General features: G+C 41.4%; 1 protein-coding gene across 2 annotated transcripts in view; it reads right to left on the bottom strand.

Moving 5' to 3' along the window:
- AFF3 (ALF transcription elongation factor 3) overlaps positions 1-12,440 on the bottom strand; it is a 354,490-nt gene that overhangs the window by 298,936 nt on the left and 43,114 nt on the right. The window contains exons 2-3 of one of the 2 annotated variants that reach the window (XM_084844410.1): positions 7,893-8,013; positions 2,930-3,727 (exon numbers count right to left, since the gene is read on the bottom strand). In XM_084844410.1, coding sequence (XP_084700536.1) covers positions 2,930-3,727; positions 7,893-8,013 — 919 coding nt within the window. Of the gene's footprint in view, positions 1-2,929; positions 3,970-7,892; positions 8,014-12,440 lie in introns of both variants that reach the window. The other variant, XM_084844411.1, reaches the window with a different exon arrangement.

The raw sequence follows: 12,440 nt of genomic DNA on the forward strand, positions 1-12,440 counted from the left end.
TTAGTCTTTAAGGTGCTACAAGACTCTGGGCTGGTTGCACAATTGCAGCAGCCCACCATGGCTAATTTAAGCCACAGTGGGTTGCAGCACATGCCAGCAGCCATTTTGAATATTCAAGCCATGGTGGCAGTCGCTATGGCTTATTGTGTTGTGCAAATCTGGTGAGGGTGGCTTATGAGTGGTTCACACGAACAATGTTTGCTTCCACCCATATACACATCTTATTTACACTGTTTTCAAATGTGTGCATGTTATCAAACACATTTTTGTTTTGTTTTGCGGAATACCTCGAAATGTATGGATTCCTGATTTCATATTACATTTGGGTCCGCACTGGGGTCCAGGAGGTGAGAATTGTAAAAAAAAAAAGAAAAAAAAGCCATACACATGAAAAAAAACCCATAGTGGAGCAAATTTCTCACACATCCCTACTTCTGAGTAGACATGCATAGGATTGCACCATTAGACAGCAGTCCTCTAACAACTTGTTTGGGTAGACATGCATAAGATTGCACTGTAAGTGTTTAAAATAAAGTATAAAATAAAATCTTTATGTACTTTATGTTAAAGTACATAAAGATTCATAAAAATGACTGCGTTTTGATTCTAGACACTGGATCTTGCTTTTTTACTTCTACCTAGAACAATACATAAATCAGAACTCCAAGATAAATGAGAATAAACAACCACAGCAAATAATTTTTGAAGAGCCCTACTGGGAACAAGGGTATCTCTGTGGTCTATTTTATACTTTAAGATTTTTCTCTTCAGTACATCCGACCTTCACTCTAATAATATAATTCATAAGCAGCTTACAATAAAATTCTAAATGTGAAACAGCAGTACTTGAGATGAGAGGCTATCATTTAGACTGAGAAGTAGGATGATTTCTGAAAGGTCTACGAGGTCGGATATGAATTCTGATTAATACTGATGAAACTGACTCCTAAAAATTAAATCCTGAATGAACACTTGACACCTTTATACATAAAGTATACCTAGGGTATTCTCATTAAAACAATTTTTGAAAATTATTATAAGATTCATTTTATGTCAAGATATTGAGAGCTTTCCAAAGCTGATTAACAATATTAAATGAGGAACTGAACCACGGGAAATCAACCTTTCCTGCATATTTAAAAGTAATAGCCTATCATTTGTATTCAAGTGCTATTTCACATGATTCATATGTACTGAAGCCAACTTCATGGCCTGCACATATGAAAGCCTCCAGGGCTAAATGGAAAAGGATTTTGCATCATGCTGAAACAACAACTTATACTTGCAATAATCCTCTGGGTTGCTTTCATTTCAAAAGATGGACCTTGTATTTTTAATCAACATACATTTACTTTTTCAGTTGTGGATTCCTTTCAAACTTGTAAAAACAAAAGTCACTGTAAGGTCTACAAACAGGTTTGAAAAATAACAATATTGACAACTCTAACGGTTCTAAAATCCTGAAGTAAGTTCTCAAAAATCACAAACAAGCAAAAATAAATATTTTAATACACCATATCTTCTTGTTATTATGCCTTTACTTTTAGGGCATCTTAAGTCTGTACTTAAATCTTAGATACACACACATACACAAACACACATACAACATGTGTGTCTCTTTTCATTTTTCTTCTCCACAAAACAATCATTTTATGTCACTCAATTCATCTTCTAACCTTGCCCTAGAAGAGTAATAGTTCACAACTATAATCAAATTCCAGATAATTCATGCCTGCTTTATACCTGCACCATGAATAATCCTTTGTCCAGTGTGCCACTATTTTCTATTTTTTCTGATATCCTGAGCAACAATCCCATTTCTGTATTCTAAAATCCCAGAAAAATCCAAGTGTTTCAAAGTCATGTAATGGGAACATGTTGCCACACAGGAATTATGCTCTTCCTGCAGCAAAAACACTTGAACTGTATAAATAACAAAGAGGGAGTGCTGGAATGCTGTTTGCATGGGAATATATCTCACTCATCCACAGCATATGCCACACTTTGGAATATTGCATCCTCTCTGTTCTGTAACTGCCACCTGGGTACAGGACACCAATTCATATTAGAGCCTCTGTAGAAGATGGAAGCTGAAATGTTTTTAAGATTTCATTTTTTCTATTTTGTTAGTTACTCTGATATATATAACACTTTAAATGGGATTTACTTTGGCATAGATATGTATAGGGTTGCAATATAACACTCAGGACATGGGCCTAGGAAAAAGGGGTTGCACATCTGCTGTCAGCGGTATGACACAAGCACTATCCAATAGGTGCTCATGACAGCCACACAATCAGAGTACACACATCATTGATTAGAGCACCAGGAGTATTAGTGGAGGATGGGGAAATCAGGCTTTGCCAGCAACCAAAATTTGCTGTTTGGGTGCTGCTGGCAAAATCTGCTTATCTAATAGTTGTGATGCAATCAGAAGGAAAGACATTTGTACCCCTTAGTACTAGCAGATTGATTTCTTACAAAAATAATAATCTCTCTCAGACCTTAAATACTGCTATTCATTGGCCACTTCAAACACTCTAAGTGCTTGAAGTAAAATACATCTCCATTTTCTTTGGAGTTAGTAATCAACACTAAAAATCATACAGCTGAAGTACTAAGGAGAGCTGACTAAATGGGGATAATGTTTTCAAACAGATTTGACTAGCCAAACACTTGACACAATATGTAAAAGGCAATGCCATATCTGAAAAATGATTAGGAACCCCATTCCTCTCCAGCTCTTGATCTCACTATATATGTACAGTATTTTCCACGTAACAGGCTGAGTCAGAATTAGTACACTGAAAATGCAACACAACATATGCTTCCTGAGAAAGAAAGATCTACACAGAAATTCAGCCTAAATACTTAGAAAGTAATTTACTGCTAGTATGTCAATAGCACAGCTTAATTCAGCAGCACTTACCTCTTCTTGCTTGGAAATATTACATTTTGTCATTTTTGTCTTGGTCCTAGCTGAGTCAGTTTTAGCAGGTGGCATCCCTCTATATGAGGTGCACGGCATGCTAGTTTCAGCCAGCACCTTCAGTCTTGGAGATTCATCAGGAGCCTGATCTTGACCATCCATTGGCCTTACATAAGCTGTTGGTTTCTGCTGAACTATACTGGGCTTTGAAGCAAGTGAAGACAGAAAGTTCTGTACACAGTGTCCATTGCTATGCATAGCTGGCCTTTCTTGAGCTTGGATTCCAACTTCTGCACTACAACTCAGCTTTGATTGCTGTTGTGTTCGGATGCTGTCCCCAAGTGATGTTAGTAAGAGACACTGGGCAGCACTGGATGAAGATGGTGATGAGGAACTGGATGCATAATGTTTAATATTTTCCAGATTGTTCTTTTGGTTAGCTGTTTTGAAGTCATCACCGTGTGAATCTTGCAATCCATGCCTATGCTTGCTTCCCTTTTTCTGACTCTCCAAACTATGTCCAGACTTCTGCCAGCCCATTGCTGTGTTCTTGCTCAGCTGTTCTGAAAGTGCCACCGGCGAGGAAGATGAAGGATTGCAAATGGAAGCCTGAGTGTGGGGCTTCGTGTCAGCAATAAAGTGTTCCTCAGTTTTGTTCACAGACGCTTGTGAGATACAGGGCTTTGGGACTCCAACAAGGTGGCTTTGATTGGATCGATCAGTTAACAGCTCTTTCATCTCATCATAGTTGCCCAGTGTATTCTGGATACGACTGGAGAGTTCATCCCCCTTGTTAGTCTATAAAGCAAGTAAGCAACAACAACAAGAAGAATCATTCTATATGTCACCTGAAATGTTTTTGTTCACAACACTGAATTATTTAAATGAAATGTGACTAATGTCCTGTTCATCACTTTCCTTGAAAAACCAGGCTGTCAGCATGAAAGACAATAGTAATGCACACATGTAGATCTCCAAATATCTCCCCACCTCCGCCAAAGTTACAGTTTGTATATAGCGTCCCTTCATTTTTTCCAGACCTGCAAAAAAAAAAGAATTTCCAGAGAGAGAGGACTATGAACACAAACAACAGTGAAGAGGAATGTTTTCCTCCTTTTATTCTCCCTGCTTTTCTACACAAGGCTGTTAATAGGCTGTTAATCCACTGTATCTACTTTTGGTTTCATTGCAGAATTGAGAGCCGAGCACTACATGAGGAGCATTTCCTTTCCTACTTTTCCACTGCATAACCTCTAGGTGGCACTGTAGTATAGAGGAATAGTTCAAATACACAAGAGGAAATAGCATTTTCTTTCAGTTTCACAATTAAATGCCACATTTTCCCTGCTCTAAAAAAACGCACCGAAAGTGCTGGTTAGACACAGAAGCGAAAATAGAGGGTCGCATCATCTAAAGGATCCGACCATAAACAACCGTGAGTAGGGAATGATGAGTGCATGATAAATTACTTGTGTAACACCCTTCCTCTCCAACCACCCCCTCCACTTCCTTAGACAATACAATTAAAGGGATTTGCCCACAGAAACAACTTTCCAGGAGAAGGAATTGCATGGTAAATTGGGCATGCAGACAGCATCCGAAAATAATTTTTTTTCCCCACTGCCCACATCTCCCCACTTTCTTTTAAAACTCCAAGGGGCACTCGCATTTGTGGGAGAGAAGAAGCTGGGCTTTGACCTGCTCCTCCTTTAAGCCCCAGGCTGAAGGGAGCAATCAGCAGCAACCCATTTGGTTCCCTACTGCCTACCTCCCAGCCCCTGCTGGCTGAGAGTCGGTACCTGCACATTACTTTTCTGCTGCCAACATTGGGAGGTGGTATACGAGGCACGTGCATATACAGCCCTCAGCTACAACTAGCTTTGGATGGTGGAAAGGGGAAGTCAGCTCAGACCTCTTTCAAATCCCAAGATTTTTCTGCATACCCTTGCCACTGTGGGATGACGTTAAGGCATTGAAGAAGAGGGGCAGACACAGACTTAAAAGAGTCCATGGGAAGAGATACAGCATGTCCTATTTGGCCCAGGAAAACCAGTGCAGAACTGACACATGGCATATGGCAAGAGGCAGTCTTAGGACATGAATGTTGTCTGGTAGCGCAGCTGAAAGCTTGTTGGGCTCTGCGGACAATTTAGCTAATAAGGGATCATCTCAGGATGGATTTCCAAGGAGAATCAGAGCCCATGTAACAGGGCACTCAACCTGGTCTTTAAAATGTTGGGAAGATGGGCTTGAGTGCAGTATGGTCTTGGGAAAGCGGATGGGGCTGGATATCAGAGGAAGAAATTAACAAAAGTTTAAAATATGATCAGACTCTGAATGCATAAATTGACAACAGAATGCATGGTGGACTTGCCCCCCAAAGTGAGGAAAATAAATCTTCTAGGTACTGTACAAACTTGATTTCATTTTAAAACAGTTTATTTTTTGCAACATTGCTGAATATAACAATGTCCTACTTTTCATGTACTTTGAAAACTAAGCATCTAAAACTCAATGAGACATCAATATTAATGCATGCTTTGTGAGGCCAGGCCATTATGGTAGACTACAAAAAGTATCTCCTGCCACCTATGTCTAAATGACCAGTTAAAGTACAACATACAAAATAATTTATGTGGTTGCTTTTATTGGCTCAAATTGTTATGGTGCTAGCAGTCATTTTGTGGAAGTGTGCTGTGTAATCTGGAATTACTAACTGGTAAACAGCTTGAAGAAAACTGAGTTATTACTAGAAGACAATACAGTTTTTATTAGGACATGGACATGGACACAGACACAAAGAAAGAATAGCTTAGTTTCTTTTGATAAAGTAACTACTTTACTTTAGGCACTCTCCATATTAACCCACCTCTAGAAGCCCTTCCAGGTTTGCGCGCTCTCTCTCTCTCTTATGCCTTGCTCAAGGATTTGGTGGAGCGTGGTCCATTCTCTACCCACATTCCTTCATGGGCTGAGAAGCATCTCTCCTTGATAACATTGGCTGGTACCTACACCTCAATGCCAGAAACCCCTTGCTCCTTTCCTGTGTTTGGGGCCTCTCCCTCCCTTTTATCTCTGGGTTGTGGTCTTCCTGGGCTTGTCTCCACCTGTGTACCTAGGAACCACAGCTCGTCATGTGCCGGTGACATCACTTTGAAGCAACTCTGGCCGTGGCTAAGCCAGTCAGTCTAAGCCAGTCAGTCTGGGAGCCAAAGGGACAATATCACAGCTAGCAGCTGTGCTCTAGAAGTATACCAACAATTTTTGATCGGTTTGGATATGGAAGTAGGCTTACATTTTAGAAGCCCATAGAAGATAGTAAGTTGGGATAGGCTACAAGCACTCTAGAAATTTTACAGAATTTATTTTAAAAATCACAACTATAAGGGTAGTTCAGCAATATTTATGTATTTTATTTATTTACAATATGTATATACCGCTCCACATCAAAGATTTTGGAGCAGTGAATAACAAGATAAAAGAATAAAACCCCTGGATTAAAACAATTAAAACATTTAAGAAGAACAGTTTCTGAACTTCATAAACCACGGCTGGTCACTCAGGGAAGGCCTCTCAAAATAACAATGTCTTCAGGAGGCTCCAAAAACAACACAAGTTGGCACCTGCCTGACCGCCAAAGGCAGGGAGTTCCACAGGAAGGTGGCCACCATGCCAAAGCCTCTTTTCCTGGTGGACTCCAACTGGGCCATAGATCCATGTGGAACCACCAGGTGCCAGCTCTGCACATGATGACATCAGTGACTGGACAGGTTGATGACATCAGTGACTGGACAGGTTGGTAAGGGAGAAGGCACTCTCTCAGGTATCCTGGTCTCAAGTTGTTTAGGGCTTTGTACACTAGTACTAATATCTTAGACCTGGCCTGGTAGCAAATAGGCAGCCCATGCAGTTCCCTCAGCAAAGGAGTTGCATGCTGAAAAGGGGCAGCTCTTGACAACAGCCAAGCTGCTGCATTCTGCACTAGCTCCAGCTTCCAGACCAGCCTCAAGGGCAGCCCCACATAGAGCACGTTGCAGTAATCCAGTCCTGAGGTCACTAATGCCTGTATCACTGAGGCCAAGCTATCCCTGTCCAGGAGAGGCTGTAGCTGGCAAACCAGCCGAAGCTGGTAAAAGGCACTCTGAGCCACAGCGGCCACTTGGGCCTCCAGCGACAATGATGGATCTAGGAGTACCCCCAGACTAGGAGCCTGACCTTTCAGAGGGAGTGCAACCCCATCCAGAACAGGCAGTGCACCTATCTTACAGACTCAGGAACTACTCACCCACAGGGCTCAGTTTATTGGCCTGCTTCCAGCCCATTACTGAGTTTAGGCACTGATCTAGCACTTGCACAGCCTCTCCTGATTCAGATGTCACAGGGAGACAGAGCTGTGTGTCATCAGCATACTAATCAGATTTAGCTCCAAATCCCCTAATGACCACTCCCGGCGGCTTCATATAGAAGTTAAATAACATTGGGGACAAGATGGTACCCTGCGGTACCCCATAGCTCAATTGCCAAGGGGCCAAGGAATAGTCACCCAATATTACTTTCTGAAATCAGCCCCGTAGGTAGGACCGGAACCACTGTAACACAATGCCTCCGATACCCACCCCCCACAGAGTTGATCCAGGAGGATACTATGGTCGATGGTATCAAAAGTTGATGAGAGGTCGAGCAGAATTAACAGGGTTGCACTTCCCCTGTCCCTCAATAGACTAAGCTACCAGTGGGGTTGTGGCATCTCCCTTTCTTTGGAGTTTTTCAGGAAAAGGTTGGACAAGCATCTGTAGGAGAAACTTTAAATAATAGTTTATCCCATCACAGGATAGGGAAATGGCCTCTACTAAGTCCTTTCCACAACTAAACATTTGCTCCATAAGAAGTATGACCTTAACTATTTTACCACACTCTTGGAATAATTGAACAAAAGGGAGAAATATTTGGTTGAAATATATACCTTGTATGGTTCACTGAAGAGAGAATAACTGGTATTAAATATGCCATCTTCTTGCTGGGCCTCCTGATTTCTCCTTTCCCATTCTTTCCTGCGCAGCATATTTCTGTCAGGGTCATAGACACTACACCAAAATTAATGAAGAAAAATAGAATTAACCAAACAATGGTAGCAATATCTATGTGGAGAAGTATAAATTAGCAAAGATATGGAAAAGATAACAAGAATGTGAATCAGATTAATGCCAGTACAGTAAGGAAATTCAAGTCCCTAGATACATCTGTACCACCTTAACACTTTCTCTCTTCTCTCTCCCTTTTTCTTTCACACACATACACATGCTGGAGAAAGGGGGCTGAGATCTTGGGGCAGGCTCTAGCCCTGGGATGGGGAACCCATTGGCATTCAGATGTTGAACTTGAACTTCCATCAGCCCTAGCCAGTGTGGCCAATGGCCTGGAATGATGGGAATTGTAGTTCAGCAACATCTGAAGAGCCATGGATTCCTCATTCCTGCACTAGCCTGTACTGAACAGGTCTTTGTGGTAAAATGAGATCGATGAACTATCGAAACATCTTTGGCAATTAAACTTTTTTTTTTTAAGGAGACAATGATTAAAGTTATGTGTAAATAGAAATTATGAACACATTTCCTCCTATGACAGTTCCTTAGAGTGTTATATGAGAATGCTATTTAAAAACAACAACAACATACTTGGGTTCTGTAGAGCTTTTTCTTTCATTCATTCATTAACAAGCTCCCTAAAGGGTTGTTAAAACTATGTGCTGCAGAGGTTTTCACAGTAATGCACCTTTTCCTGATCTCTGCTAATCAGCTAAGGTCATGAAACTACAACTGAAACAGTTCTTCTCTATGACTGATAATATACACCATCCCCATTTCAGAGAATAAATCAGATTTCTTAGGAGGAAACATAACTTTAGAACATTATCCTTTGACAGCAAGACATGGCCCACAGAGTAGGCCAACAGCACAGAGTTGCCAACTTTCTTTTTGACAGGCCTCTTGTGAGTCTAACAGCTCCTTGACTTGCAGACATTTATTATGGCATGTATATCTCCTGTCATCTACTAAATGACAGAAGCTTCATCTACTAAATTCTTTCATTTCAGGCAACTGTGAAAAGTATAGGATCCTATCAGAAAAAAAGCATATACCCTATGATGACTTCTATGGGAGGTTTCCATTAGACATAGGAGTCTCACCTCAAGGTATTGTGTGTGTGTGTGTGTGTGTGTGTGTGTGTGTCTGTGCATGCATGTGCGTGTGTGAATGTGTGTGAGACAAGGAACTTGCTCTTGAAAGGCAAAAAACCCCCCAACCCTCTGGGGTATGCCTCATACAAGTCGGTCTCCATAACCATGCCAAATTCATCATCTGGTTTGGAGTCAGAAAGAATTACTTCATCAACAGGACCAACTTTGTGGGTAGAAGAACAAGGCAACAAGAGAAAGGACAAGGTCAGTGGTCAAGATGCAAATCTGTTTCAGTGGTGAATGCAATTGCATGGACACTGTGCTGCTACATAAGAAGTCAGCTCCTTCATAAGAGGATTGGCTGTTATGAAGATGTGTAGCTGCAATATTCTGGTAATTGGTCCAGCTAGCCCAATATTGTACAGAGTAGAACCTGGCTGCCTGCGATCTTACCCCAGGCTACCTCTCAGGCAGTACAACATTGCTACCCTAGACTGGCAGGCAGGTTGAGGTCAGATCTGGCCCTCCCATGCAGAAGGGTTTACACCGCTTTCAGAATGTCTCCTACAGAGCAACAGCAACAGCCTGTATGCACACACATCACCTTCTCAGTTCCCAGCCAAGCTTTGATAAAAAATGAAAATTACTTGCTAAGCTGATACCTGGATGGTTGCAGTTTGAAGCAGGCAGCAGCAGCTCTTACAATCTTATTTATATCCACCCCAAAAAGGTGCTGGTGGTGGTAGGGACAGGGAGGAAAAGGTGGAAAGGGGGGATTGGTTGATGAAACCTTCAGCTCAGCAATCATACAGGAATTTTTTAAAAAAAACTTTTAAGGGCACTGTAGTAACATATGGGCAATACCCAATCTGCAAATATTCCCTGTCTTGTCATAGTTAGTTCTAGCCCACTCCTACCCACCCCCCACACACTCCTGCCTCATTGCCCCTGCAATCCTGTTTCCTCTCACTCTTCCTTAATCTCCAAAGTATCAAATGAGTGAATGTTTTCCCAGTTTCGTTAGTTAGTTGGTTTATTTTTTAGTTTTGCGCACATGATTACAAGTTAAATTGCTACTTTTATTTTGAAAAATTCCAAAAACCACAGTCAGTTAATACCTTTATTGAACAACCAAAACTTCACAAAATAGTGAACAAGTATTTTGAGTCCACCAGAACCCAAAATAATTGACACTCAGCTGAGGCTCCATGAAGGACATAGCCACATTAACATAGCATTAGAGTGACTATGGGGGCTCTATTGGCCCACTGGAATACTATGGCTTGGAAAGTATTCATTTTTATGCTGTGGGTAAAATCTGAAAACACAATTATGCAACATTATCTATAATGACACCAATGCTGTAGAGCATTGTCCATCTAATGAAACAAACTGTGTTCATATAGCACCTATTAAAGGTCACTAGCAAACTAGAATTTAATTGAAGGACTTGCAGCTACATGGTAGAGCATATGCTTTATATGTATAAGGTCCCACACTCAATCCCAGCATCTCCAGTTAAAGGAGCTCAGGTCCAAAATAATGTCATGGCCCAGGACCAAGAACCCTCAGAATTCTCCACCAGCAGCAACTCCATGGAGTCAGAACTGGTCCCTGGTCCCTCTCAAGTAGGATCATCTACCTTGGATCCCACACCCTGTCCACTAAATCTCAGAAAAGTACTTCTGCACTCTGACTCTGAGGAGTGGATATCAGACTCCTCCAGCAATCAGGAAGTCCTTGGAGGAGCATCCCCCAACCAGATCCTCACTCCTCAGATTCTCACCCCACCCCAGAAGAAGCCAGTGACTGCAGAAAAGGTGCTAGCCCTTTAAAAGCCTACAGGCGCAAGGCTGAAAACTTGAAATCAGAATGGTAAGTAACTGCTGTACCTTGTTAGTTATATGAATCTCTCTCTGTCTCTTGTGTTGTGAATATTCTAAACCCAGATCTATACTTGAATTTGATTATATCACTGGATGGACAATCTTTTTCATATTCTCTATTGTTTAATGTTATTTTTACTTTTATTTTCTTCCAAAAAATATCTGTATCCTAGAGCAAAATATTTCGTACCAGAGTATCCATTAAATTGTTGAAAACCTATTCAAGCACATTCTCTTTCTTTGATGCCCCCCTGGAATTCATATGAGAATTACTGTTTTGCAGCTAATGGTGAGCTGTGCATGCTATTTCATTGCTTTAATAATTACTATTATTATTTTTGTGTTTTAATATTTTGATATTTTCATTGTTGTATTTATTATTTAGGCTGTCATTTTATTGTTTTAGTGTTTTGCTTAGTGTTTTGTTTAGTGCTTCTGCTTTTTATGCCTGTGTAAACCACTCTGAGGGCATCTGCCAGTTGGGCAGTATATAAATTTAATAAAGAAATACCAGATTCAGCACTTGAGGGGGTGGAGCTCCCAGAAGGACTTTCTTGGCTAGGCTATAAACCCTGGCAGTTGCTCCAGGCCAGTACAGGGGCAATTTGTTTCTTATGTTGGCTGCAGGATTGCTAGCTTAGCCCCCCTGAGCGAGTTCACACATCACACTAAGCCCCCCTGAGAATAAGGTATGGTGGGTGGCTTGTCCATTACTCCCAACAAACAATCGTCCACGCAGCAGCTTTCCATGGCTTGTTTCTCCCTCAGTCCTTCTCAGTCCTCCCAACCACTGCCAGCACGTATCTCAGAGGCCTTTGTGGCAGAAATTGTTTCCTCAGTCCCTGCATCAGCACCCTTTTTGCAATTGGTCCACTGGGATTGCTGGCTCATGAGAGAAATCCCCCCTCCCACATCACATCACCAAAGGGATTTAGGTATCTCAGCCCTTGTGAACACGGGAGTGCATTTGCAAACATTGTGTGCATGAGGGTTACAAAGCAGGGAGCAGGATTGCGAAACACACAAATTTCAAGGCAGAGCAGGGACTCAGTGGGTAAACATAAGCAAATTTCAAGGCACAGCTGACTGAGTGGGTAAACATATGCAAATTTTAAGGGAGAGGTGAGGCAAATAGCTAAAAATACACAGATTTCATGGCATAGCAGTAAAACAGAGGGGGAAATTGCACACATCAAGGCAGAGCAGTAAAAAAGAGGGGGGAAATTATGCATAATTTTCCTAGCAGCAGACAGGACCAATAATAATAATAATTTTAAAATGTGCAAATGCGTTCAGGACACTGACTTCCTTTCTTCAAGATTTCTATGAAAATATTTTTTTTTAATTCATCCTGGGGTGGAGGGTTTTGAGAAAGAATGAGGGAAAATGGGAGCAGCACTGGTGAGTCTGTGAGTAGAAGCAGGGCTTTCCACCGCTCTTGCTGGGT

Source organism: Heloderma suspectum, chromosome 3 (genome assembly GCF_057233095.1).
Source record: "Heloderma suspectum isolate Gila_16-S chromosome 3, 16-S_ref, whole genome shotgun sequence".
Classification (NCBI taxonomy): domain Eukaryota; kingdom Metazoa; phylum Chordata; class Lepidosauria; order Squamata; family Helodermatidae; genus Heloderma; species Heloderma suspectum.